The sequence below is a fragment of the Corvus hawaiiensis genome, chromosome 18 (genome assembly GCF_020740725.1).
Source record: "Corvus hawaiiensis isolate bCorHaw1 chromosome 18, bCorHaw1.pri.cur, whole genome shotgun sequence".
NCBI lineage: Eukaryota > Metazoa > Chordata > Aves > Passeriformes > Corvidae > Corvus > Corvus hawaiiensis.
Window position 1 is genome coordinate 9925542 of NC_063230.1, and position 22800 is coordinate 9948341.

Consider the following 22800-nt stretch of genomic DNA (forward strand, 5'->3'; position numbering starts at 1 on the left):
ACATACTGAATGAGCCTTCTGCCCCATCTCCAGCATTTTTTCCTGGGCTCTTTCTCAACTTAAAATAAATTCTTCATGTGTTAGGAAGTAAGAAATCTCACATCTGGTGTTTGAGTGCCTCTGACACTTGTTTCCATACCTGTGGCTGCCAGGACAGTGGCCCACCTTATCCAGTACAACTTTTCCTGGTTGTAAGCATTTCCAAATTCCATCTATTAATGAAGTGCTGCAGCAAGCACTGGATTTATTTTACATTTATTTTCCTCCTCTAAGAATTAAAGCTTTTAATGGAATTATAGGAAACAAACACCATTGGTCCGATTTTGATAACTAAACCATCTGTTTAATTGAAAGTAACACTGACTCTTAATAGCAAAGGAGGCAACATCAGGAAGGGATCTTCTTGGCCTTTAGTTTATCCTCTAAGTTTGCAAAATACTTCATTTTTGCTAGAAGCTTCTTAGCTTCTTGAAGATCATCTGAAATGAAATAAAACATTACTGCTTTACAGAGAGAGAAGTTAATTTACATTTTCAAAATGAATCTCAAGATTTTAGTGACAGCACCTGCTTCAGTACTTAAAGCTGTGAGCTGCAAGGACTCAGACACTATTAAAACCACGCTGCCTATTGTTTTAATCTCTGATGGTTTGGGAACACCTCAAATCAAATGTTCCACTAAACATGTAACAATGAACAATTTGGAAAAGAAATATGAATGGATACCGTTTAATGACTTCTGTAAACTGGCTGGAGTATTGATGTACCCACTAGGCAAGACAAATGTTTTTGTTTGTTTTAAACATGTATAAATAGACCAACTGACATAACTGAAAAATGCAAATGAGGAGGAGTCTGGTCTGGATAGTGCCAATTCCAAAACTGATATTGAAACAATATCTCCTCAGTTAAACAACTGGAGGGGGAGGGTGGTTTATGACCTACTGACAAAGGCACATGCAACACAGTCCTTCTCATGGCACAGAGTACCAGAATGTAACTCCTCACCGGCACTCCCAGCCAGCGCTACTTTGATGTTCTCAGTTACACACACCCACCGCTGACAAACATCCGGGCACAGAACTACAAAGGTTCCTTCCCGGCTTCAGAAGCTCAGGAATGGTTCAAGTTTGTGCCTATCCATTGCAGAATAAAGTTCTGTTGATTATTGCACAGGAACTCCCCAAAATCTTAGGCTGAACAGGCTTTTACTTGCCACACAGCTTGTGTGTCTTTCACTACAAAGAACAGCACCCACTGCTCCGCTGCAGCTCCAGGACTGCATAACATCATCTCCCAAATTCAAGTGTGAAACCTCAGAATATGTCTAAGATGAAGTCTGTCCTTCCCAGTATTCTGGGAAACACACTAACAGTTCCTTAGCATTTACATTCCCACTCAAAGCGATTATTTAGATGCAAGATGAATGGAACTTTTGTACTGGACTTTGTTGTTAATGTGAGGTCCTGAATTTCCCAAATCAGCAGGAATGTCAGTTTAGAAGTACTTAGTCTTAATACCAAACAAAAAACCCTTGTTAATGCAGTATTTCTGTTCCATAGCTCAGGAAATATTTGCCAGTCAGAGAATGTGGAGCTTTAAGCATTTGGCAGGTATGTATGGCAGCTAAAAACTTAATAAAAACAGGTACCTCTTTCAAAAGCTGCAGTCACCTCTCTGGTCAGTTCTTCTTGTTTAACTGCAAAACAAATTATTTAATTTACTTTTTGCTATTCTTAGGATATCTTATACCACTGCATTCTGACTGCCTGTGGTGGGAAAGTTCACTACTAGTCTCAGCCTTTGGGAGCCAAGCGAGTTTTTCATAATACTGCTGTCAATGTTTTTTAAATTATCATTTCAAACATTTATGTCTTTGTTTAAAGAGATTTACTGACAGCAATTCCAATGCACATCAACAGTCACTAATTTCCCAGCAATCTAACTTATTTTTGGTGTTTCAGTTTACCCTGCTATAGTTAATTTTCTCCTGCACTACTCAGTTTTTATTCTAGTTATTCTAATTGCTTTTGGCACAAGGCTGTTATTGTAAAGAATTAAATACATCAATAAACCAAATGTTTTGGTATCACCAACAATATAAAAAGAAAGTTGCTTGTGTAAGGAGAATAACCACTTACTAGAATGGCTGCCAGATGAAGGAGGTGAAAGAACTACAATGTCTACATAAATAACATTATTTACTGTGGTCAGACAAGCATTTTATTCAACTTCCTTCTGACAGGTTTTTTCTTTGGAACAATTGACTAGCCCTCACCTGATGAAGGCTGAGTAAATTCTTTTTTATTGTCTATATATGCTTATTTTGACATCAGAATAGATTCTGTTATACAAATGTTCTCAAGACAGATGTAACGTTTAAGTGCATAAATGGGTAAAGACAACATTGGGAAGGGGGGGGGGGGACAGGGCAGAAGCTCTTGCAGTGAGTCCATTCCAGACTAACACAAATTGAAGACATGACAAGAAATATTCCAAAACAGTTAAAAGCTTTCAGACTCTTACATTACACAAGATTCAGGGTATTCGTGCCGTACAAACTCCTCAAATCATAACCTACCTTTAATTAAAGTTTCAATTTCTGCAAGGATATCCTCATTTTTGGGCTCTGCTAATTTCTCATTAATTTCCATGATTTCCATAAGGAACGCTGAGTCTGCATCACAGTCTGTCTCTTGTGCTGGCTCCACTCCACTCAGCTCCAGCTGGCAGAGGAAATGGGAATTTGAAAATAAATATTCTTAGATCTATTTCAATGGGAATAATTTTCTTTAATATGAAGATTTTTAGTGGGGCACACTCAGGTTCATATCCGATAAACCTCCAGGGCATAAACAGAGTCAGTCTGAAAGTTAACTCCATACACAGGCTGACCATAAAAATCAGCAGTTACCCAAATCCAAAAAAACATAAAAAAGGCTGCCACGGGCCAGACTGAAATTCTGAATGAGCAGCCACAGCCAAATCAAACGTGTGATGTGAAAAACAAATTAGTGTAAGATGAGTAGCAAATGAGATGGTAAGCTGATTAATTTTTGAACAAACTTAGTTCTGGTCTCCCTTCAGCGTCTGCTGATCGTCTTCAGAGGAATCCAAATTAGCACATTAAGGACTGAATCGAAGGTGCGATCCCTAACAGCACCACCAGCCCCCGCGGTTAGTTATAGGAACTCTGTAATACCTAACGGAGACCTTACTAGATAGAGGCCTCGGCTCAGAGGGTTCAGCAGGGTCTGGTAGGCCTTGTTGATCAGGGAAGAGTGTTGCTCAGAGTAGTACTGTTCCTTCTGCAAACGGAGGGCAAATAATTGGAATCTAACAACAAGTGGCAAAATACACTTTGCTACACGCGGATAAACAGCGTCCCCACACCAGTCCGTGTGTGAAACTGAAAAGGCTCTGCGGACCTGGGAACTGTGTCATTGCACTCAACTAAGGCCTGACGAACCGCAGCGGCCCCTCACGGTCCACCTCCACCGCAAATCCATGGCAGAGTCTCTTCTGAGCACCGAAAGACAAACACGGGCGAATCCCCTCACTCCCCGAGCGGGAGAGCGGCGGGGACTCGACGCTGTGACCCCGCCACGCAGCCAAAGGCGGGTTCCTCCGGCGGTCACCGAGCCCCGCGGGGCCCTCCCGGCCCGGCTCCCCCGCCCGGGGCTCCCGCCCGGCCCGGGGCTCACCGGCGGCCTCTGGCCGAAGCGGTCGGGGTGGACGGCGCGCTGCAGGCTCCGAAACCGCCGCTGCAGCTGCTGAGCGTCGATGCGGAAGGAGCGGTCACTGCAGGACACAGGGCGGGTGAGACCCGCGGCCGGCCGGGCCCGCGGCCGCCCCGCCCACACTCACCAGTCCATCAGGCGGAAGAGGTCGGGCCGCGGCGCCGGCGGCTGCAGAGCCTGGCAGCCGGGGCAGAAGCGCGGCGGCCCATCACTGCCGGGGAGCGCAATGCCGCAGCTCCAGCACGGCGGCCCCAGGGCGCGGCCCGGCGCGGCCCCGCGGAGCGCCCGGCGCGCCCACCCGAGCCGCGCCCGCAGCGCCGCCCGCATCGCGCACCGCTCCCGGCGGCCCCCGCGCGGCGCCGCTCGCTCATTGGCTGCGCTCGGGGCGCGCGCACAGCGCGCACGGCGGCCCCGGTCCGACAGCGCGAGCCCCGCGAGCCGTGAGTTCGGGTCCCGCTCCGGCCCTTCCCCGCCGCTCCCCTCCCCTGCCCTCCCCTGCCCTCCCCTCCCGCCCCGAGGCCGCCGCAGGCTGCTCCCTGCTGCTTCTCCCGGGATGCTCGCGCGGTGCCGCTGGGGACGGGGCCGCAACGCTCAATCGGGACGGCGTGGCCGCTGGTGCCGGTGTCGGTCGCGGGGCAGCAGTGTCCTGGCGGGCAGGGCCGGGCCGGGCCGGGCGCTGAGTGCACGGGTGCCCGGCAGTGCCGCCCCGGGGGCCCGGCAGTGCCGCCCCGGGGGCCCGGCTGCGCCGCTCCGCACGGTGCGAGGCGGCCGCTGGCGGCCCGGCCCCGCCGTCTGGGCGTTTAGAGGGAGGTTTAGGTTGGATACGAGGGAAAATTCTTTATGGCAAGGGCTGCCTAGGTCAGAGGTGGGGTCACCATCTCTAGCGGGGTTCCACAGCCGTCTGGATGTGGAACCAGGGGACAGGGTCAGTGGTGGCATTGGCATTGCCGAGGAAGCTGGGCTCGATGGCCTCTGTCTTTTCCAGCCCGCGTGGTTCCGTGATTCTGTTCGGTTTGCGGGCGGCTGCACCAGCACCGCCTGTGTTTGTAAACACCCGTAACAAACGGGACGTGGGAGGGTTCTTGGGAGCTGTTGTGTTTTTATGGCTCGTAATGAAATGTAGCGAACCGATAAGGAGAATTATACATTACACTGTATGGCAAGCTAAAAACCCGCTATAGAGGCGGTAAGATTGGCAGGCACATGGACGATCCAGGAGTCCCGGTGAGCCCTGGTGTGTTGGAGAAGGCTGGCTGTAGGGATGGGCTGGCTGGTGGAGCATTTATTAAGTGGAGAGGGAGGCACGACACGCTATGAATTTCCGGGCTGTAACGCGGCAGGGAGACGCTGTTTCTCGCCACGTGCCGACAGCTGCCGGGGCTGTGGTGGGTGTCTGAATCTGGCAGAGTTTTGTACATTCATTGAGTACAGGTGTGATAAATCCCTCGCGCACTTTCAGGAAAATGTATGTCGTTTTACAGTTCTTACTCTTTTCAGTTTTTCTCTTTGTTTTGGGGGGACCAGCCGTGTTCCCTTGCTCCGTGCGGGGATGCTCTGTGAGAGCACAATCCATGCCTGTGTGACTGAGTGTGAGCGCTGAAGTTCACGGAAGCAATCCGGGAATAAGGGTTAGTTTTGTTCTGGAACCAGCAGAGGCCGCTCCACGTTGTATTTTAAAAGGAAAACCGTCCTAGTTTGCAAAGTTACGGGGAATTTACGTATAACCCAGACATGTACGCTTTGGTTGGAAGTTTTACTGAGAATGGACTTGGACATTTAATAGTACAGTGTGTGAGTGTTTGCCAGTTTTACTTTGCTGTAGTAATTGTGGTTTTTTAACGTTCTCTTTGAAGCCAACATGTCTCGAGAGACTGGAAGTGAAGCACAGCAGTCTCAAAGTGCCCAGCAGTCACAGTGTGGTACCAGTTCCTCTTCCAGTGGTTCACAGAGCACTAGTCAGTCTTCCTTAAGTTCTGGGACTCTCAGTTCTTTGGACACTCTTCCCACTCAGGAGCTTTCATCGATCCCTGAGGACCAGGCATCTGAAGAGCTGGTTCCTCAGCCTTGGGGTCGACTCTTTGCACTTGGAAAAGGTTTCAGCAATTGTGGTATGTGCGTACTGTAATAAACCTCTTGGTTTCTTTGTAGGATCTCAGAAAAGTTCTGAGCAGCTTGGTGAAGAGCAGTGTCTTTTCATTTTCAAATTAAGTACAAGCAAATTTAGGTATGCAACTTTTGCAATAATATTTTATTCCATACTACATCCCAGTGTTTACACTGAGTACTTGGATACACAGCTTCCATAGACTTACAGAATTTCTGGGGTGTTCATGTTCTTTGTTACATGCTTCATTTTTTTTACATTTTTTAATTGATTGTGTTTAGTTATATGTCTTTATATTGCTGAAGGTGAACTGAAAACTACCACTGCTAAAGAGGGTAAAATTATTAAAGGATTTGACAAGGTGTGGTGCTTTGTATGAGTTAAGACAGACTTGATTCTATGGGAAGAATCTTGTCTTTGTTATCCTATTCATTATCATTTGGCATTGTTCTGTAGTGCCATAGTTAGAAACTTCCTGCAACATTGTGTTCTCTCTCTGCTGTACTTTCCTCTCCTCTGCAGACTGTGTGAATGAGGAATACTGGTTTGGGAGAGACAAAAGCTGTGATTACAGTTTTTCCAAGCTAGGATTGTCTGAGACTGGCTTCTACCAAAACTATAGCAAGAAGCACTTCCGAATTTTCAGGGTAAGTGCTAAAAACATTAACTCTCTGTCTATTTTGGCATAATTCAAAAAGAGACTTTGGGGCAGAAATCCTAAAGAAATCAAAGTATCTTCAGGGTTGACTCCTTTAACAAGACTCCTGGCAATGCCCCATTCACGTGGTTTATGAAATAAACTCACAGTCTCGTTTCTTGAGTCAACAATAGTAAATTTCTAGTCTGTCATGTCTTTACTGTAAAGTCACTTGTCCTTTACTGTCATCTTTCCCATTTTTTTTCTCTTTCAGGAAATGGGTCCAAAAAATTCCTTTGTTGCCTACATTGAAGACCATAGTGCAAATGGGACATTTGTTAATAGAGAGCTCATTGGAAAAGGAAGGAGGCTTCCACTGACACACAACTCTGAAATTGCACTGTCTATACAGACCAATAAGGGTAAAATGTGCTTTAACTTAAGTAGATTTTTCATGTATTGACCGAGAGGTTTTCTCTGCATTGATTTGAATATATTTCTTGGGAGCTGAGGTGCTTCATGAGCACAGCTCATTAATAGGTGTATTAATACTGACATAAAAATTATCCATGTCCCTGTCAACCCTAGGAAAAAAATAGAAAAAAACCCTTTAAAAAATCTGCATCAGATAGCACCTTACTAGAGTATAATCTTTGATAGCTGTTTTCCTATTTTTGAAACACTTTTGGGCTTCAATGGCTGTGCATATGATGGTGGGAACAGGGGAAACAGACTATTCAAGAAAAGTTGCACACACCCCCCCTCCCCCCAGATACTTAATCAGATGGTGTATAATAAATAGAAAATCCTCTTAAAAATTAGCAGGGCTGGGCTTTTGTTTCTTTGTCTTTGTTTTTCCACTAAGATGCTGTCTTCTTGATTATTACTTATCTTTGATCTCTGCTGGGGCATTGAAATTAGCGCTCATTTTGTCCTTAAATGTAGTTAATTAGTTAAAGGCTGTTGCGAATTTAACACCAAAATGTAATTTTTCAGCAATAAGATCACCTTGCTAACCCATAGCTGGTGTAATTTATAGCATATGTTTAGTTTTGACTCTAGCAGGCATTATTTTCTCAGTTATATGGTTGACTATAAAAGCTCACAAAACATAGCTGTTTGTTATAACAAAAATTTTAAATTTAACAATAGGAAAATTATCTCAACTTGTCTTCTCAGTGTTTGTATTTTCTGATCTTACGGTGGATGATCAGATGATGTTTCCTAAAGAATTCAGAGAGAAATACATCATGTCAAAGACTTTGGGAAGGTAAGCATCCTTCTTCCCTCAGTAAAAAGGATTAACTCTTTTATCACTGTCAGTACACTGTGCTGGTATTAACTGAGCTGCTGTTTTAAAAGAAAAAAAGGAAAAAAAAAAGTGTGATAGCGTGAGTAAACATGTTCTTTACATGCTTAAACAGTAATTTAAACAGGAATTTTGGCTTTGTCTCTCTAATTGGTTTGGGGTTAATAACCTACCACCAATTGCAAAAATCCAGCTTTTGTTTTGTTTTGGTTGGTGGGGTTTTTTTTCTGTAGAAGAGAATGAAGTCTGTAAATTCTTAATGAGTTTTTAAAGCTTATATATTAATTTACTCAGGTATTGGAAGTGGAAGGAAGAGCTTTATGTCAGAATACAGCTTCCTACAATATCACTATTGAGGCCTTCAGACAAAAAGGGAAAGAACTGTCCAGGAAAAAGGAGAGAGAGGCTATTTTAAATGGGGGCTATTTTTTTCTCTCTTGAAACGGTCAGTGAACAATTTGGAGGTGAATAATTAAGTAGAAAAAAATCAGAGTGGAAAATACAAGAATTTCTTTCTGTAATAGAATGGCTATTTAGTAAAAATACAAGTGTTGTAATTCCTGTTCCTCAGATTTGTGCAGTCCAGTGTTAAGAGAACCCTTCCTAAGTTCTCTTCTCTTAAATGCCTTTGCATGAAGGAAATGCTGACAGAGCTTGTCCTTCATATCTGCCAGTACTTTTGGTACAAATAGAGTAGCTGCTCTGCATATTTACTCCTGCAGTTTTGAATGAATGGTCCTTGATAACACTTGCTCTTTAAATGGACTTTCTAACTCTTGAATGTTTCCTGAGTACTGTAGACTTTCTAACAGTTGAATACTTCCTGAGAAGAGGCAACGTGCCATATTCAGAAAGTTAGAAAGCAGCAGCACCAAATTATGCTTTCATTTGCCTGCACTTGTTACACAGATTTTTGACAAGTGTTTGTAAGCACTGACAAGAGCTGTGCTCTGGTTTTAGTGGTGCCTGTGGAGAAGTCAAACTGGCATTTGAGAAGAGCACCTGTAACAAAGTAGCAGTGAAAATCATCAATAAACGGAAGTTTGTGGCAAGTGGCTTGAGAGAGACAGTAAGTATTTTGGTTTGTTTGTCTGTATTGGCCATCTTGCAGTGGCCATGGAATATTTGGTAACTTCTCTGACTTCTCAGCTATCTTCAACTAAAGAGGATTTTCTTACTTAATGTCTTCTGTATTTAATTTCAAAATGTCTTTTGATCTTGTATGATGTACAGAATTCCGTAGGAAATGCTTCCTTTCGTTCCTTGACCACATTCCATCAGGTTCATCAGTTAGGACTATTAATGGGATGTGTACAAAGGCTGGTGCAGAGTCTTGTAGGGTCTGGTTTATGTCCTGAAATGCATCAGGTAGACACATCATAACCAGCAGAGTCTTGACCAAAAATGTACCAACTAAGCTAATTTTGTTGAATGCTCCATCATAATGCTTTTTAAGAAAATTGTATGAAGCCTTTTGGGAAGGGCTTTTCATGGCAGAAGCCAGGATTTGGAGAAGAACAAAGAACACTGGCTTAAGATGCTGTTGTGAATTAGGATTACTAATATATGCTATTGTACAAAACAGAGACAGGAGTATATCTGGAATGTCGTGTGTTCAAAGATGATTGATTTGGATTGGAAGAAGAGCAAAAAAGAAAATCCCTGCTGAGTTGATTTTGAGAGTTGAGCCTAAGCCACAGATTAAAAGGATCTGGTTATGTTATCTTGCAAAATAGGAGAGAGTAGCATGTAATTTTAGGTTGGCCCATCTGTGAAGCATCTTGGAGGGAGAAAAGCTGTTCAAAGGACAATACAGGTATATAGGTAAAAAGAATTTTTTTTTTTTTTTTTTTAATCTGGAAATTAGTTGGGGATTTCTAACCTGCAGTGAAATTACATGTCTGGAGCAGTATCTTGCTCCAGATAGTGACAGCACACTGTTTATTTAATTCACCAAAGGCACCTGATCATTTTATAGAAAAAGTTGTATGTTACAGTCACAGTAGCAAAAGGCATGAAATGAAGGCTTTTCTGGTACTGTCTCTTATTTCTCATATGTCTTATTCCAGAACAGCACTGTCTTACCCAATATGGTATTTGATTCTTTTAATAGAACCCAGCTTTTAATATCAATACAGAAATTGAAATTTTGAAGAAAATAGATCACGTGAGTACATTTTTATTATTTTTTGCTCCCTACCATATGTACTTGTGTAGTTTACTGACCCTAGTGTAGTAACTAAAGAGCAATTTTATCCATTTAGAAATGTGTTAAAGGAGGCATATAATTTTTCTTGTAAATTATTGAATGGGGTTTTTTTCCTCTTTTAAATATATTATATCCTAGCAGATTTGAGATTTTAAAACTTTGGATAACTGAGATGTGAATTTGAGAAGAAACATCATCACAGGAGAAGTTTTAACCTGAGCCACTGCTGCAGAAACTTTTCCTTGATGCAAGTTTTTTGTAAATGCTGTGAAATAACTAAATATAAAGACTAGTTTTCACTGGCAGTTTCTTGAATTTGTATTCCCTCTTTCCTCTGCATGTGAAATAAATAAAATATTGAGAGTATGGTAACTGACAACTGGAAAAAATTTGGGGTGCTCACTAGTCACTTGTTTTAAGTGTTAGTTTAAGTGACATGTTTTGAAATACTGAAATAAAAACTTTAGGATTAATTTTTACAAATTATTCTACTTTTTTGTGTGTCTCCGTTTGTGTTCCCTTTTCTGTTAGCCTTGCTTAATCAAGATCAAAAACTTCTTTGAAGCAGAGGATTACTACATTGTTTTGGAACTGTAAGTAACCTGTTTGAAAGTAAATGCATAAAATGAAATGTTTTTTTCATAGCCACAATGAATGTATGTACTTCTGAACTGTGGAGGTTTTGCTTGTTTTATTTTGTTTTTCTTTTGCTGGCCTCCACTGTTTTTTGAAACCTTTGTAAGATTAGGAGCTGGGATAACCAGGAGAAATCATCCTTCTCTGCTTTGTGGGCACTCAGTGCCTGGATATTGTTTGCTCTGCTGCTGTTGTGGATTGCTGGATTTTTTTTTTTCTTTTTTTTTTAGTTTTTGAGCTTCTAAGAGGGGGCTGGTCAATAATCATGTAACAACTCCCAGTGAAGACTCAGGAGATTGACCCTAACTCAGCCATGCACGTGCTGTGTTTAGGATGTTGCTCTTTCCTTTTCAGAAATACGTTCTTTCTCTGTAGCCAGAATAGCCAAATGTTTTGGTCTCTTAGTCTTGTCTAAGGAGATGAATCTTTAGGAAGTCGTATGTTAGCTTGTTAACCTGCATTTATTTTAGGATGGAAGGAGGAGAATTGTATGACAGAGTGTCAAGGCCAATCAAGATGAAAGAAGATACCTGCAAGTTGTATTTTTATCAGATGCTTCTGGCAGTAAAGGTACATAATCATGAATTCTACCAAAAAAAATGTAGTAAGATGAGTTCTTCTGACATTTGTCATTGCTGAAACCCATGCAAGCAACCAGCACAGTGTTCTCAATAAGTTGGTTTAACAACTTACTGAAGTTAAGAGAGGCAGAAAACCAGAATTCCTGCAAAGGTGACACAGAATTTGCATCTGCACACTGTGCTTGCATTGAGATGTGACATTTGAAGCATAATGATTTCTAAGGTGGTTTTTTTCCTTTGTTTGTGATGGTGTTTTGGTGTGGGTTTTTTTTGTTTGTTTCATTTTGTTTTGTTTTTGTTTTGCTTTGTTTTTTTAAGGGAGAGTCATAAGTTAGGGAGCTTTAAATGCATGCCTGCCTCTTGCACAGCCATTTCCAGTTATTCTGCCATTGCCATGAGAAAAAATGGAAAGCTGACATTTTAAAACTAGTTAATAGTCTGTTTTTCCTTAATTGCCCATCTGTATGTATTTAGTATCTTCATGACAATGGAATTATACACCGAGATCTAAAGCCAGAAAATGTGCTACTTTCATCTTCTGAAGAGACATGTCTTATAAAGGTAAGGAAACGTAATTACATTTCTTGTTAATGGGGAAATTTGGGAATGTTCCTTCACATTCTTCATATTTCATTAAACATAGCCAAAAAGATACGGAATTAGTCATACAAACCATGAAGTAACTTAAAACATAGAGGGTTGTTTTTTTCATAATTGTAATTTTACTTTTATGGATATTTCAACCCATACACTGCATATGTAATTTCAAATGTCAGTGGTTTTTTTCCCCAATAAAACCTAAATTCTTGAATTACAGACAGCATTCCCACAAATGTCCAGGCTGTATGGTGACAGGGATTTTTTGCGTTTTTTGGGTGGGAATTAGGGTTGTGGATTTTCTTTTGTGTTGGTTTTTTTTTCCCCCCAGAGAAAGCATTGAATAGATTTGCACGCTAAAATGCTGCTTTTTCAAGTAAACTCTTCTAATAGGCTACAATGCCTCTATTCTGTGGTTGTCCATTTACATCCAAATCTGAGAGTACTTTTTTTCTTGTGTAAAGTGTGATCCTTTGTCATATTTCTCCCTCTTCCACCTCTCCCATTCTCACTTAATAATGTTTGGGGTGACTTTTGTTCATAGTCATGTACTGGAAGTGGCTTGGAAGAAAGAAACTTAATGCTACCTCCTGATGTATGTCTACAATATGATGTGTTCTAGTACAGTCCATCCTAATATGTAATGTGGTGTTACCATTTTTAAATACAAGATTACAGATTTTGGACAATCCAAGATTCTTGGAGAAGCTTCTCTTATGAAAACATTATGTGGTACTCCCATGTATCTTGCTCCTGAGGTTCTAAATTCACTTGGGACTGCTGGATACAGCCGAGCTGTGGACTGCTGGAGTTTAGGAGTTATTCTTTTTGTATGGTAAGATATTGTGTAGATGTACCTTCACTGGACAGTCTTTGACATACATGGCTTGAGACTTGGCAACTTCAGTATCTGTATGAGGAAGCGAAAGTGTGTTTAAAACTCTACACATATAAAAACACTACGATAGCAGATGCCTTAAAATGTGGGATTTCAGTGTTTCATCTGCTGTGACAAAATCTGTGTTATTTCACTTGTTTTCTTTTATACAGCTTGTGTGGATATCCACCATTCAATGAGCAAAATACTCAACTCTCTCTGAAAGATCAAATCACTCGTGGAAAATACACGTTCATCGCAAAAGAATGGAAGCATGTGTCAGACATGGGTATGACTCCAACACAGTGGGTAGTAAAAGATCTACCTCTTTTCTAGTACTTCTTGTTTTCCTTTATCCTCCTTTCAGCTGCATGGCACATTCTGTGTTAATATGTTTTGTTTTTTAAACTAATGCATTAAAATTATTTACGTTCATAGTTAAAGCATTAGGGCACATACTTTTTTTATTGAAGAGATTTCTTAGTAGTATTTAGCATAACTGACCACACAAGTATAGAGTTTGTAGGCACATACATCTATTTCTCCTCTTTTCACTTTTTCTTCTGACTTCATCAAGCTGGTCTACAGACTTTACCTAAAGATTCTTCAAGTGTTGAACCAAAAACGCCAGGAATTTAAGGAACATGAGTTAGAATTCCAAAAAACCAAATGTTCCACAAGAGTCCTTTCATACTGCTAGTCTTTGAGCTGAAAGTGTCAGTCACACTTGTGGAATCATCAATTGTGTTTGGCCCACTGTAAGTGGTCTGTGAAACAATTTTTGCATAGAAAACTAAAATGATAATTACTGTCTGTGTGCTTTTAGTTTTTCAGGACATTTTGTATGCACAAAGTAATTGTAATATTTACCTTGGACACTTCTTTGTATGTGCAGAGGAGTTTCTAATATATGATGTGGTCATCCTTTGTCTAATAAACTTATCAAATATAACTCGTTCCTGAATAGTTTGAAGCTTATTCAATAATAAGTCAGAAATTCATGAGAATGTACAACCTTAACATAATTTCCCTAGTCCTACTGGTATGTATTCAGAATAATCTGATCAAATGAAAAGTAAATCTTGCCAAAATTCCTTTAGAGGAGATTTGGAGTAATAAAATGACACAAATGCTATATTTTTACAGTGTCTACTAAGCAGCTTCCTAGGAAGATGAAAGTTTGAGATTATGTTGAGTATACATCTGTATGTCCTGCCTCTTCTTTCCCACCTTCCCAGATGGATAATCTGCTTTCCAAGACACTGTAAACCAGGATAAATTAAGCTGTCTTTGCTTTTCCACAGTAATACTGAAGCCTTTAGGAAAATGCTGAGCCTCCTGTGCACGCTCAGAATATAAATTGTGTACATGCTAAATAAATCTACGGATAATTCTGGTATACCGAAAAGTGTTGAGTTGTGTGCATGTGAAGGAAAGACGGTTGCAGTCTGCAGCCCTTCCTATGCATAGAAAAAAGAGAAGTGATCTGCCCAGCCTGTACTTCTGTGCACTGTTCTGAAGGGGTATAAGGTACATTGTCACACACAGCTTTGGTGGAGGCATATTTCAGGTAATTAATGTATTGATTGCATGCCAACCAGCTCATTTTAATACCTTAGCTCTGGATCTTGTGAAGAAGCTGTTAGTAGTGGATCCAAGCAAACGTCTTACCACAGAGGAAGCCTTAGAGCATCCTTGGCTTCAGGTAGGAATTGAGTTTTAACTGAAAGCTGGGTTGTTTGGGGAATAACTTGTTGATGTATTGTGCTTTCAAAGATTTAGTCCCTGTAGAGAGACTGCAAAAGTAGCATGGAGTTGTCTACTTTCAATACAATAAGCAGCTTCTGCATCCTTTCTGAGACACCTCTTCCCAGAACTCTTTCACGTGTGAGGATCAGGATTTGTGTTTTAGAGCCCAAGTGTCCCTGTGGTTCTGGTAGGATGGTCCTCTTCCTTTGAGCACTGTAACAGAGCCCCACTGCCTCGGATGTTTGTGTGGGCATGCAGTGCAGAGTTTGTTTCTGGCAAGCATCCAATACTACTATGTTTTTACTCCGCTGAGTAGGAGTAAGTATCCCTGGTTTGGGAACCCTCTGAGGAGGAGGTGATGGTTTCCTTGCCTCCTGTTACAGTCTAGTTAGGTTTGAGAGGGATAGTCTGTAAGTGGTCTTTTCTTAATTTTGGTACTCCAGAGGTGCCCACTGGACCTATGAGCTTTCTTGAATATATTTGCTTGAAGAGGCTGAAAAGTCACCCAGTGCACGTCTGACCCATGCAACAGGTTCGGTTTATTCACACCAAGCACAATGCTGTTCCTGTTCCTCTGCTGGGAACAGGAGAATTTCAGATGCTTTGGTCAAGAGCATAAGAAACAGGGAGGAAACAAGGGAGTATCCCTCAGTGCTTAACAGCTGACAGTGTTCTGAGACAAAAAACATGTGTGGATGACTCTCTTTAAGTGATTAACTTGTCTTGATTGTGCTCCTGGGCATCAGGAAACATTTCCTGGCATTCATGGCTTTTACTTACTGTAGTTTTGCGTGTAACATCTACAGTGAGTTAATCAGATATAGATTCTTATATTTAAATTATAATTCTGATCAGAGAAAGTTATTCAGAAACCATGCGACACTGATTTTAAAAATTGCTGGTATGCATAAGGGGGAAGGGGAAATAGATGACTGATTTAGACAAGTTAAGAATTTGAGATATTTCAGTATATAAACTTAAGGTGTTATTAACTTGATTATATATTCCATATAGGGACATCTCTTACTGTTAAGTTTAATTTTGAAGACAGGACAGAAGGTTCCAGAAAACATCATAGCCACAAATCCAGATGTCATCCAGCATTCAGCTGCTGTTCTTCAAACTGTTTCCCTTCAGGGGCTGTTACTAAGAGTGTCAGGTGTTCATAGGTGATGTATACTGCCTGGTTGGAAGGCCAGCATCCAGCATGCTCAGTTCTAGATATCACACACGTCGAATACTGCCACCAAAAGAGCTCCCGAGTCCTGTTCCTATGAGTAGTGAGGAGTTACTGGCTCCTCTCTCCCTCTTGTGTTGTCTGGAAGTATTGACTTTACAAGTCAGCAGGGAAAACCACATTCTCTATCTGACCAGCTGATGCCTGATACCGCTGTGATGATTTTGGGGACACTAGGGAATTTTTCAGATACTAGAAGTAAGCATGTTCTGCAGATTTATTTAAAGTAGTACTGCTTTCAAATCAGTGGTTTCAAAACATGTGTTGTTTACTCCCTTCTTTGCTTAAATCTACAACTTTAAAACTTGTTGAGCTGAGTAAACCTAAGTACTACTCAGTGGAAATGTCTTACCTGTATTTACCAGATACTTAATAAAACATTTCTGAAAGGCATATAAACAATTAATTTCTGTTTCTGCCTCTGAAATCTTCACTCAAGTCTTTTGAATGGCACAAGATTTGGTTGCATGCTGAAGAAAAAACTCAGGTTTTTGTTACATAAATGGAAAAATGTTTATCTTACCTTACCTATCAATTCAAATGTAGCCACAATCAAATCAGGTGACACTGGAAAATAAAAACAAGTCAAAATTCTATATAAAATTAAATGGATATTCAGGTCAAGGCCTTTTTGTACTACTTAAGAATAGTTAAATAAAAAAAGGTGATACTGCAATACTCCATTGCTTAGGAAAAGGAATCTCTCCACTGCTTTCACCTAAAAAACTCAGTTAAAACAGCTGAAATCCTTAGGAGCTCAGTGGTCTTTATTTCTAATTGTCTCTAGTGGTGAATGTCCCATTCACTTCTCTTTGAGTTTCCCAATCTTTGCTTTTCCCTTAAGTGTTCTATAGACTACTTAGATGCTGGGGTTTTTTTGCAGGATGAATATATGAAGGCTACATTTCAACAGCTCCTTGCTCAGACACGTGCCAATATGAATCCACCAGAAACATCAAAAATGGTATGTGCAATAGATGTGTGGAGATGACTGTATGATGCACAGAGAAACTAGATTTTGAAGTAATCTTTAATAAGAAAATCAGTTAATGTTGAGACTTTAGAGAAATATACCCTTGGGGGGCTGTATGTGGCAGCCTGCTGGTTGCTTCCTGAAGAGCAGCAGTGGACTAATGTGCTTTGTCAACACTTGGTTTAAATGTATAGAAATACTCTCCTAGGCTTTAAAGGATTATTCATATATTTAGAATAACACTGTTGAATCTATGTTTTTTTTAATGGATTCAAATCACTTATGTTTAGTATTAAAGTAGAAATTCTCATGCTGGTGCAAGGTTAGGATGGCATTGTTCCATTCATCACCAGATGCTAATTAGGAAAATTGTGAACAGTAGCTGTTTCAAGCTGGGAGCAATGTCTTGTATGAGAACCATCAAATATAATTAGATGGATCTTGGTAGAGAAACATGGGTTAGTCATGCTGCTTTTTTGGTCACATTGTCCAATACCTGTAGTTCTGGAACAAGCAGAACAGTTTCTGCCTTACCTGGTTTCCTGGAGCCATCCTACTGTGTCTTTTTTCCAGCCAACCACAATGAGAAAGCGTCTCCATGAAAATGAGGAAGAATATGGCTCCTCTAAGCGTGCTGTTCCTTCTACGTCATTTCAGAAAATCAGGTGAAAAGCAAGAGGAAACAACTTCGTTAATGACAACTTTTTTTATGGAAAGCAGAATTTTTTACTAAGAAAAATCTTAATAATGAAATAATGGTTGAAGATACAATTTCCAAATAAAAAAATCTTCGTAAGACTGAAGTGGCTGCTGTGTATGCATGAGAATCTGCACAATTAGTCATGTTCTAGTCCATCCAGCTGTCTGACTCAAGGGAAGTATCAGAAAAACTCCTAAACTAAGTTACTAACAAATTTTTAGGCTAGCTTCATCCCCACCTACATTCTCTATTTGTTCTTTTCCAGTTTCCAGGTTAGGCATGGAAATAATGCTAGTGCGAACAGATGAAGAAGGAATACTAAGCTTGCTGAGCTTTTGCCTGAGACAGAGCATTACCTGACACAATGCTGCCCACAGACTTCTGAGGACACTTAGACTATTCAGTTCAGATGTAAAACTTCTGATGGAGCTTGAGGCCCTCTGGGCTTCAGGTAAAGCTCCACAGTAAATGCTGGACTGGCAGACTCACAGCATTGAGCTCTGGGAAGGGGCTGATTGGCTTCCAAAGCAACAGTTACCAGATGCATGGTGTTTCTAACATGTGTGTCCTGTGTTTATTTCCCAGAGGAGGGATGAGTAAGAGAAAACGTGATAACAAGTGATGAAATGAAGATGTATAAATTCCTGTTGGGGAAGAACTAGGAATTGAACTGAGGGCAAAAAACTTGCTTGCCTGTTTAGGTGAAAATTTTGAACTGTGTGCCTCTTACTAAAGGATATTTCTTTATTGACTGAAAGAACAGTTTAGTAACTGTTCTCCAGCATGCATCTTCTGGTTAAAGGCATCTACTGTAAGTTGATTTGTAAAGAATAAAACCTAATGTGTTATGGAATAAACCCATGTTAGGTAGGAATGAAGATACTCATGAGTCACATTTCCTATTGCAGAGACCTTGTGTGTTTCGATATATTTATAACCAACGTTAATGATAAAATGCTAATTTTTGTACACTGATACCTTTCTTAATGGATTGGATGGAGGAACATCCATGAGCATCTGGATGGAAACAACACCACTGGTTCCAGTCCACTCCAGATACACAAAGTGTGATAGAACGAAGGTGTGTCTGTCCTTGAGGACATGTCCTTTTGGTACAAATCTGTGACTGGTGCATCCTCAAGGAGTTCTGGTTGCTCTTGAAATAGAAGGGAACACTCAGCTGCCATTTGCTACACCAAAGAATCAAAGGATGTGGTGTGTTTGGGCCAGGTCCTGCAAAAGCTGATACCTTTGGGCTTTGGTTACCAGTTACTTTAAAAAGACCTGCATCATTGCCAATGAGAAAGTAATTCCTTAGCTCCTACTTATACTGTCAATTTGTCTTCAGATAGAAATAGGAATATTCTATAATTTATTCCTTCATCTTTTTTTACTGCCCATGGTGGTTAGATAATCAGTAACTGCTTTGCTTGGGTCCTTTCCCTGGTTCCTGACTTAAGACCTGTTTTCTAATGATGTCCTAAGTTTGATCTTGCTTATTTGATGGCTAAACTTTGGTTTGCTGGTCATGTGTTCATCATTCGATCACAGGAAGTTTTCTGAAGTTTCAGACTCATTTTTTTCTATGGAAGAGTAAGTTTCACTAGGTGAAGTGGCATCCAATTTTCACTTAAGAAATTATTTCTTTATCGTGTATTATCCGCAGCACAAGAGCCTTCAGCCTTCATAATCCATTTTGCCTGTTCATTTCAAGAGGCAGGATGGGTCACAGCACTTGGAAGGCTTCGGTTAACCAAAGTGCTGAGGCTTGCTGTGCCTGGCCAGTGCGGTGTCATTAGTGACCAGCATCACCACCTGCGGTCCGATGTGGGCCCCGCTTACTCTCGAGCTCAGGCTGCCGCTGCCTTTGGGCGACGGTCCCCCACCCGTCTGGCGACAGAGCGACGCTGGAGCTGTATCCTCCGAGAGGACGGAGCTCGTCCGTATTCGCGGAGAGGCGGCGGACCAGAGCGCTGCTCTTGCCGGAGCCCGGCAGAGGGGCGGCCGAGCAGCCGCCCCGGCCCGGAGCCGCCGCGGCTGGGAGAGCTCGGGCAGCAGCCGCAGGACGTCCGGCGCGGGCCCGGTGCCGTCGGGCGGGGGTGCCCGGGGTCCGGGCGGAGCCCAGCCCCGGGGCGGGGCCGGGGCAGTGCGGGTCCCACTCAGCTGGGCCCGGAACGTGGCGCCGGGGGCCGGAGCGGGATCGGCATCGGCCTGGCGGGGGCGGCGGCGGCCCCGGCCCCCGAAGGAGAAGGAGGAGGAGGAGGAGCGCGATGGAGCAACAGGCGCTGCCGCCCCCGCCGGGGGCCGTGGCGGTGGGCCGGGCTCGGCGGGAGCAGGACGCGGAGCCTCCCCGGGTGAGTTGACGCCGAACTGGCAGTGCTGGAGCGGTCGGGGAGGCGGGAAGGAGCCGCCGGGCCGGGCCGGACGCGGGCGGCGGGGGAAGTTGCGGGGCGCGGGCGGGCGGCTGTCCCGGCACGGAGCGGCAGCGAGTTCGGTGGGGGCGCAGGCCCGGTGGCCCGAGGCGCCGTGAGGGGCCGGGCGGCGCTGGGGCAGCGACCCCGCTTCCCGGGAGCCCCGGGCCCGGCGGAACGGGCCGGGCGGGGGTCCCGCCGGAGTCCCGGCCGTGGTCCTGCGCGGGCTGGGGCGGTGCGGAGCGGCGGAGGGCCCGGGCCTGTCCCCGGAGCGGGTGTTGTGTGCCCCGAATGTGCTCGGCCGCCGCTAGCTGGAGCGGGACCCTCGCGAGCAGAGAGCTCGGATGTCGGCATGGGCATTGTGCTCGCTCTGGCGCCCCCGTAAACAAACCCGAATATCGTTAAAATCTGCAAAGTTTGAAGGTAGGCGTGTCAGGTGTACTTGGCAGCACTGCAGTGCTCCTTTACCCTGCTTCAGAGGTACAAAAAGTTGTTCTGAACTTGCTTATAAGGGCTTTGTTACTGACGGAACTTAGAACCTGGAGCTTGGATTCAGTCAGTGCGCCGTGGATGACAGCAGATGTCCCGAATGTGGCTCTGCCCGTGCTCTGAACACAGATTGGGGATCAACGATGCGCGGGATTACCCCGGGCAGCAGCCTGCGCTCCTGTAGTTTGATGTTGCAGCCATAGGCATGTCCCTGGTTGTTACCAGTGAACAGAAAGTTGAAATCCAGAGAGCTGGGTGCCTGTGCCTTCTTGTCCTTCTTCCTCTTCTTTTCTTGGAGTTGTTCATCGTTTTAGTGTCTTTCCTTTTCCTTGGAGGTTTTCACAATCTTAGATAATATCTCTTATGTGCTTTCTTCTGGTGTGAAACAAGAGCTCTTCAGGTGCTAAAGGAACCCTTTATAGACTCTTTGAAATGCATATGTGGCGAATGGATAAATTCCTAAATGGATGAGTGGATGTGCCTTGAATGTTGCCCTAACAGGTGTTCCTCGAATGAGGTTGCTGTTCATGCCTGGCTTTTGCTGGATTACTGGTTCATCACTCCCTCGTTGCTGTCTCTGTCTCCCTATGGCTCACTAACAGATCAGAGGGAAAGGTCTGTTTCTTCATTGATAGTTTGTAATTTAATAATATATGTAATTACTATTAACAATAACTAGCTTTAAAAACTATGTATTAACCAAAAAGTACTGTTTAAGTTTAACTATGGATTGCATAGCTCTTACTACAATTTTTAGCAACACGTAGCATAGCTTAAATCAGGGTGGATCTAACTACTGTCACAAGTGCAGATCTCTCCAAGCTCAGTCTTGGAAGCTCACAATTCCTTCTCATTTTTAAAAAATCCTTTAGGAAAAACGTTTTCTATAGAAAATTTAGTATAAGCTCCAGTTAAGAAAAACAATCTGTTTCTTTCCTGTTGATAAGTTCATATCATCCTGTGGTGGCTTAAACCTCCAGTTTTGGTGGCCTTTCATTTCTTTCCACATTATTTCTTTTGAAATTCTGCTCTGTTTAGGGGAAGGTTGCATGTGGTTGGCAAGGTTTCATATCTGTTCAGAAGTTTGGTACAGCCTGGCTGAAGTGCTGGCTGCTGGGAGGCTTCAGAGACAGACTTCATGTGCTTTATATGTTCTTGGACTCTTGTCGAAGCCAATTTCTATTGCAGAAAAACAGTAATACCCCAGAATATGGAGAGAAAACATAAAACAACTCTAAAGATTAAAATATAAGAAGTTGTATAGAAGTTTTCATAGAAAGGGAAGCTCAGTTACAGATATAAGCTGATTTTGGAAACTTGTATTTAGCATAAATTGCTGTCACTCTTTCCAGAATCCATTAGGAATGCCAGTTTTTCTGCTTGCCTCTTTTTGTTTTTTCCCTCTTCCTGGTGCTTCAATAAGTATCTTGAACTATTTAGATAATTTAAAAGATGAAAATGCTGCATATCACACTTACTGTATCTTTTTTATAAAGAATCCTTTTAAAATGGTGTCTTAACTATGGACTTGCCACCCAAGACATCATCTGCATAAGGCATATTTATTTGCATTATGTAGCATTAAATAAGAGGAATTACGCACAAACCAAGAAGCTCTGAGGTGTAACATTAGTGTTTTGATAAAAAATTCACTTTTGTACCACATTTCTTACTTTAGTCCTCTTGGAGCAGAATCTGCATTTGCTGTTCTCTCTTCTCACTCATCTTACTGGAACTTACTGGGAATCTGTTCCCTATGGCTTTCTGGATAGCAGTGTGCTGTTCAGACACATCTTTCAGTGTGTGCGGGCACTTCTTTTATTTGATGACTGTTCTGTAGAGAGGACTAAGTTTAACAAGCTTGATCTGTGAAGACAAAAGTTGTTGTAAGTTTTAGTGTGTGTTCAAGTTCCTGTTTGCTTTGGGGGCAGTTGGGAGTTCATTTCTTCTTGAAAAGAAAAAGACCAAAGAAGGTTGTGTGTGTTTTAACACTGCACTTGCATGGTCAGCTGGGTTGAATCCTGAGCACCTTCTGCCAGAGGAGGCTTTTTTCACCAGTGGAGGAAATTCTTCGCTGAGTCTGATCTGAAGCAGATATTGTGGAAGCTTCTGTCTGACGTGACCTCTGTAGTAGGAGCTGATTTCTGCTGTCTTACGCTGGTTTGGAGAAGTAACATTGAGAAGCTCATGCCATCTTCTACTTTATTAGAAATACTTGAGCTTCTAACTCAGACTTTCTCACTAGATTCTCTTCTGCACTTCATTAGAACCTTTTTTGTTCTGCTGCACTAAGAAACTCCTCCTTTAGTGTTGGTTTGGTACATGCAGGCACCTTCTATAATAAAATGTTAGCCCAAATATGTGCATTGCCATCACCTTCCATTGTATTAACAGGAGAAGAGCAGTGGTCACTGGAAAGTGGGGATGACTTTCTAATGAGTACTTTTTGTGAGTTGGTACCATAATCATAATCTTTTTTTATTTGTGGTTTGAGTGCCAGAGTGACTCAGTTTTACTGTTCTAGGGTTTTTTCTTTTACCTCATGATGTTTT

At 42.4% G+C, this 22800-nt stretch overlaps 3 protein-coding genes and 1 long non-coding RNA gene across 8 annotated transcripts in view; 2 read left to right on the top strand and 2 right to left on the bottom strand.

Moving 5' to 3' along the window:
* Positions 1 to 316: 316 nt before the first annotated feature.
* Positions 317 to 4081, bottom strand: HSCB (HscB mitochondrial iron-sulfur cluster cochaperone). Its single transcript, XM_048322957.1, has 6 exons — positions 3867 to 4081; positions 3704 to 3800; positions 3218 to 3307; positions 2581 to 2725; positions 1651 to 1698; positions 317 to 479 (listed from the first exon to the last, which is right to left on the bottom strand). The coding sequence occupies exons 1-6, from the start codon at positions 4064 to 4066 to the stop codon at positions 388 to 390; spliced, it is 672 nt and encodes a 223-aa protein (XP_048178914.1). The 5' UTR covers positions 4067 to 4081; the 3' UTR covers positions 317 to 387.
* A 41-nt stretch (positions 4082 to 4122) lies between these two features.
* On the top strand, positions 4123 to 17445 carry CHEK2 (checkpoint kinase 2). Of its 3 annotated transcripts, none has more exons than XM_048322950.1 (15): positions 4123 to 4179; positions 5593 to 5847; positions 6366 to 6490; positions 6755 to 6902; positions 7660 to 7750; positions 8750 to 8858; positions 9903 to 9956; positions 10530 to 10591; positions 11105 to 11204; positions 11690 to 11776; positions 12484 to 12647; positions 12863 to 12978; positions 14309 to 14394; positions 16559 to 16639; positions 17222 to 17445. In XM_048322950.1, the coding sequence occupies exons 2-15, from the start codon at positions 5598 to 5600 to the stop codon at positions 17315 to 17317; spliced, it is 1569 nt and encodes a 522-aa protein (XP_048178907.1). In that variant the 5' UTR covers positions 4123 to 4179; positions 5593 to 5597; the 3' UTR covers positions 17318 to 17445. The 3 variants fall into 3 exon arrangements, with proteins under 3 accessions (XP_048178907.1, XP_048178910.1, XP_048178909.1); XM_048322952.1 differs by lacking the exon at positions 4123 to 4179 and adding an exon at positions 4555 to 5367; XM_048322953.1 differs by lacking the exons at positions 14309 to 14394; positions 17222 to 17445.
* On the bottom strand, positions 5959 to 19386 carry LOC125335383. 2 transcript variants are annotated; one of them, XR_007207434.1, is made up of 4 exons: positions 19191 to 19386; positions 17183 to 17291; positions 16204 to 16242; positions 5959 to 12722 (listed from the first exon to the last, which is right to left on the bottom strand). It is a non-coding gene; the product is annotated as an uncharacterized LOC125335383 (long non-coding RNA). The 2 variants fall into 2 exon arrangements; XR_007207433.1 differs by having other exon boundaries at positions 16199 to 16242.
* Positions 19387 to 19563: 177 nt separating this feature from the next.
* TTC28 (tetratricopeptide repeat domain 28) overlaps positions 19564 to 22800 on the top strand; it is a 114757-nt gene continuing 111520 nt past the window's right edge. For both annotated transcript variants that reach the window (XM_048322325.1, XM_048322326.1), the window contains exon 1: positions 19564 to 19702. In XM_048322325.1, coding sequence (XP_048178282.1) covers positions 19619 to 19702 — 84 coding nt within the window. In that variant the 5' untranslated portion in view covers positions 19564 to 19618. The remainder of the gene's footprint in view (positions 19703 to 22800) is intronic.

Bases quoted from the DNA above. Each gene is read 5' to 3' on its own strand.
- HSCB (XM_048322957.1), bottom strand. From the start codon at position 4,066: ATGCGGGCGGCGCTGCGGGCGCGGCTCGGGTGGGCGCGCCGGGCGCTC. The intron at 3,308-3,703 runs GTGAGCCCCGGG...CTCCGTTTGCAG, and splicing joins GCTTCGGCCAGAGGCCGCCG to AAGGAACAGTACTACTCTGA. The intron at 480-1,650 runs GTACCTGTTTTT...ATTTCATTTCAG, and splicing joins GACTGCAGCTTTTGAAAGAG to ATGATCTTCAAGAAGCTAAG.
- CHEK2 (XM_048322950.1), top strand. From the start codon at position 5,598: ATGTCTCGAGAGACTGGAAGTGAAGCACAGCAGTCTCAAAGTGCCCAG. The intron at 5,848-6,365 runs GTATGTGCGTAC...TCTCCTCTGCAG, and splicing joins AAAAGGTTTCAGCAATTGTG to ACTGTGTGAATGAGGAATAC. The intron at 11,777-12,483 runs GTAAGGAAACGT...TTTAAATACAAG, and splicing joins AAGAGACATGTCTTATAAAG to ATTACAGATTTTGGACAATC.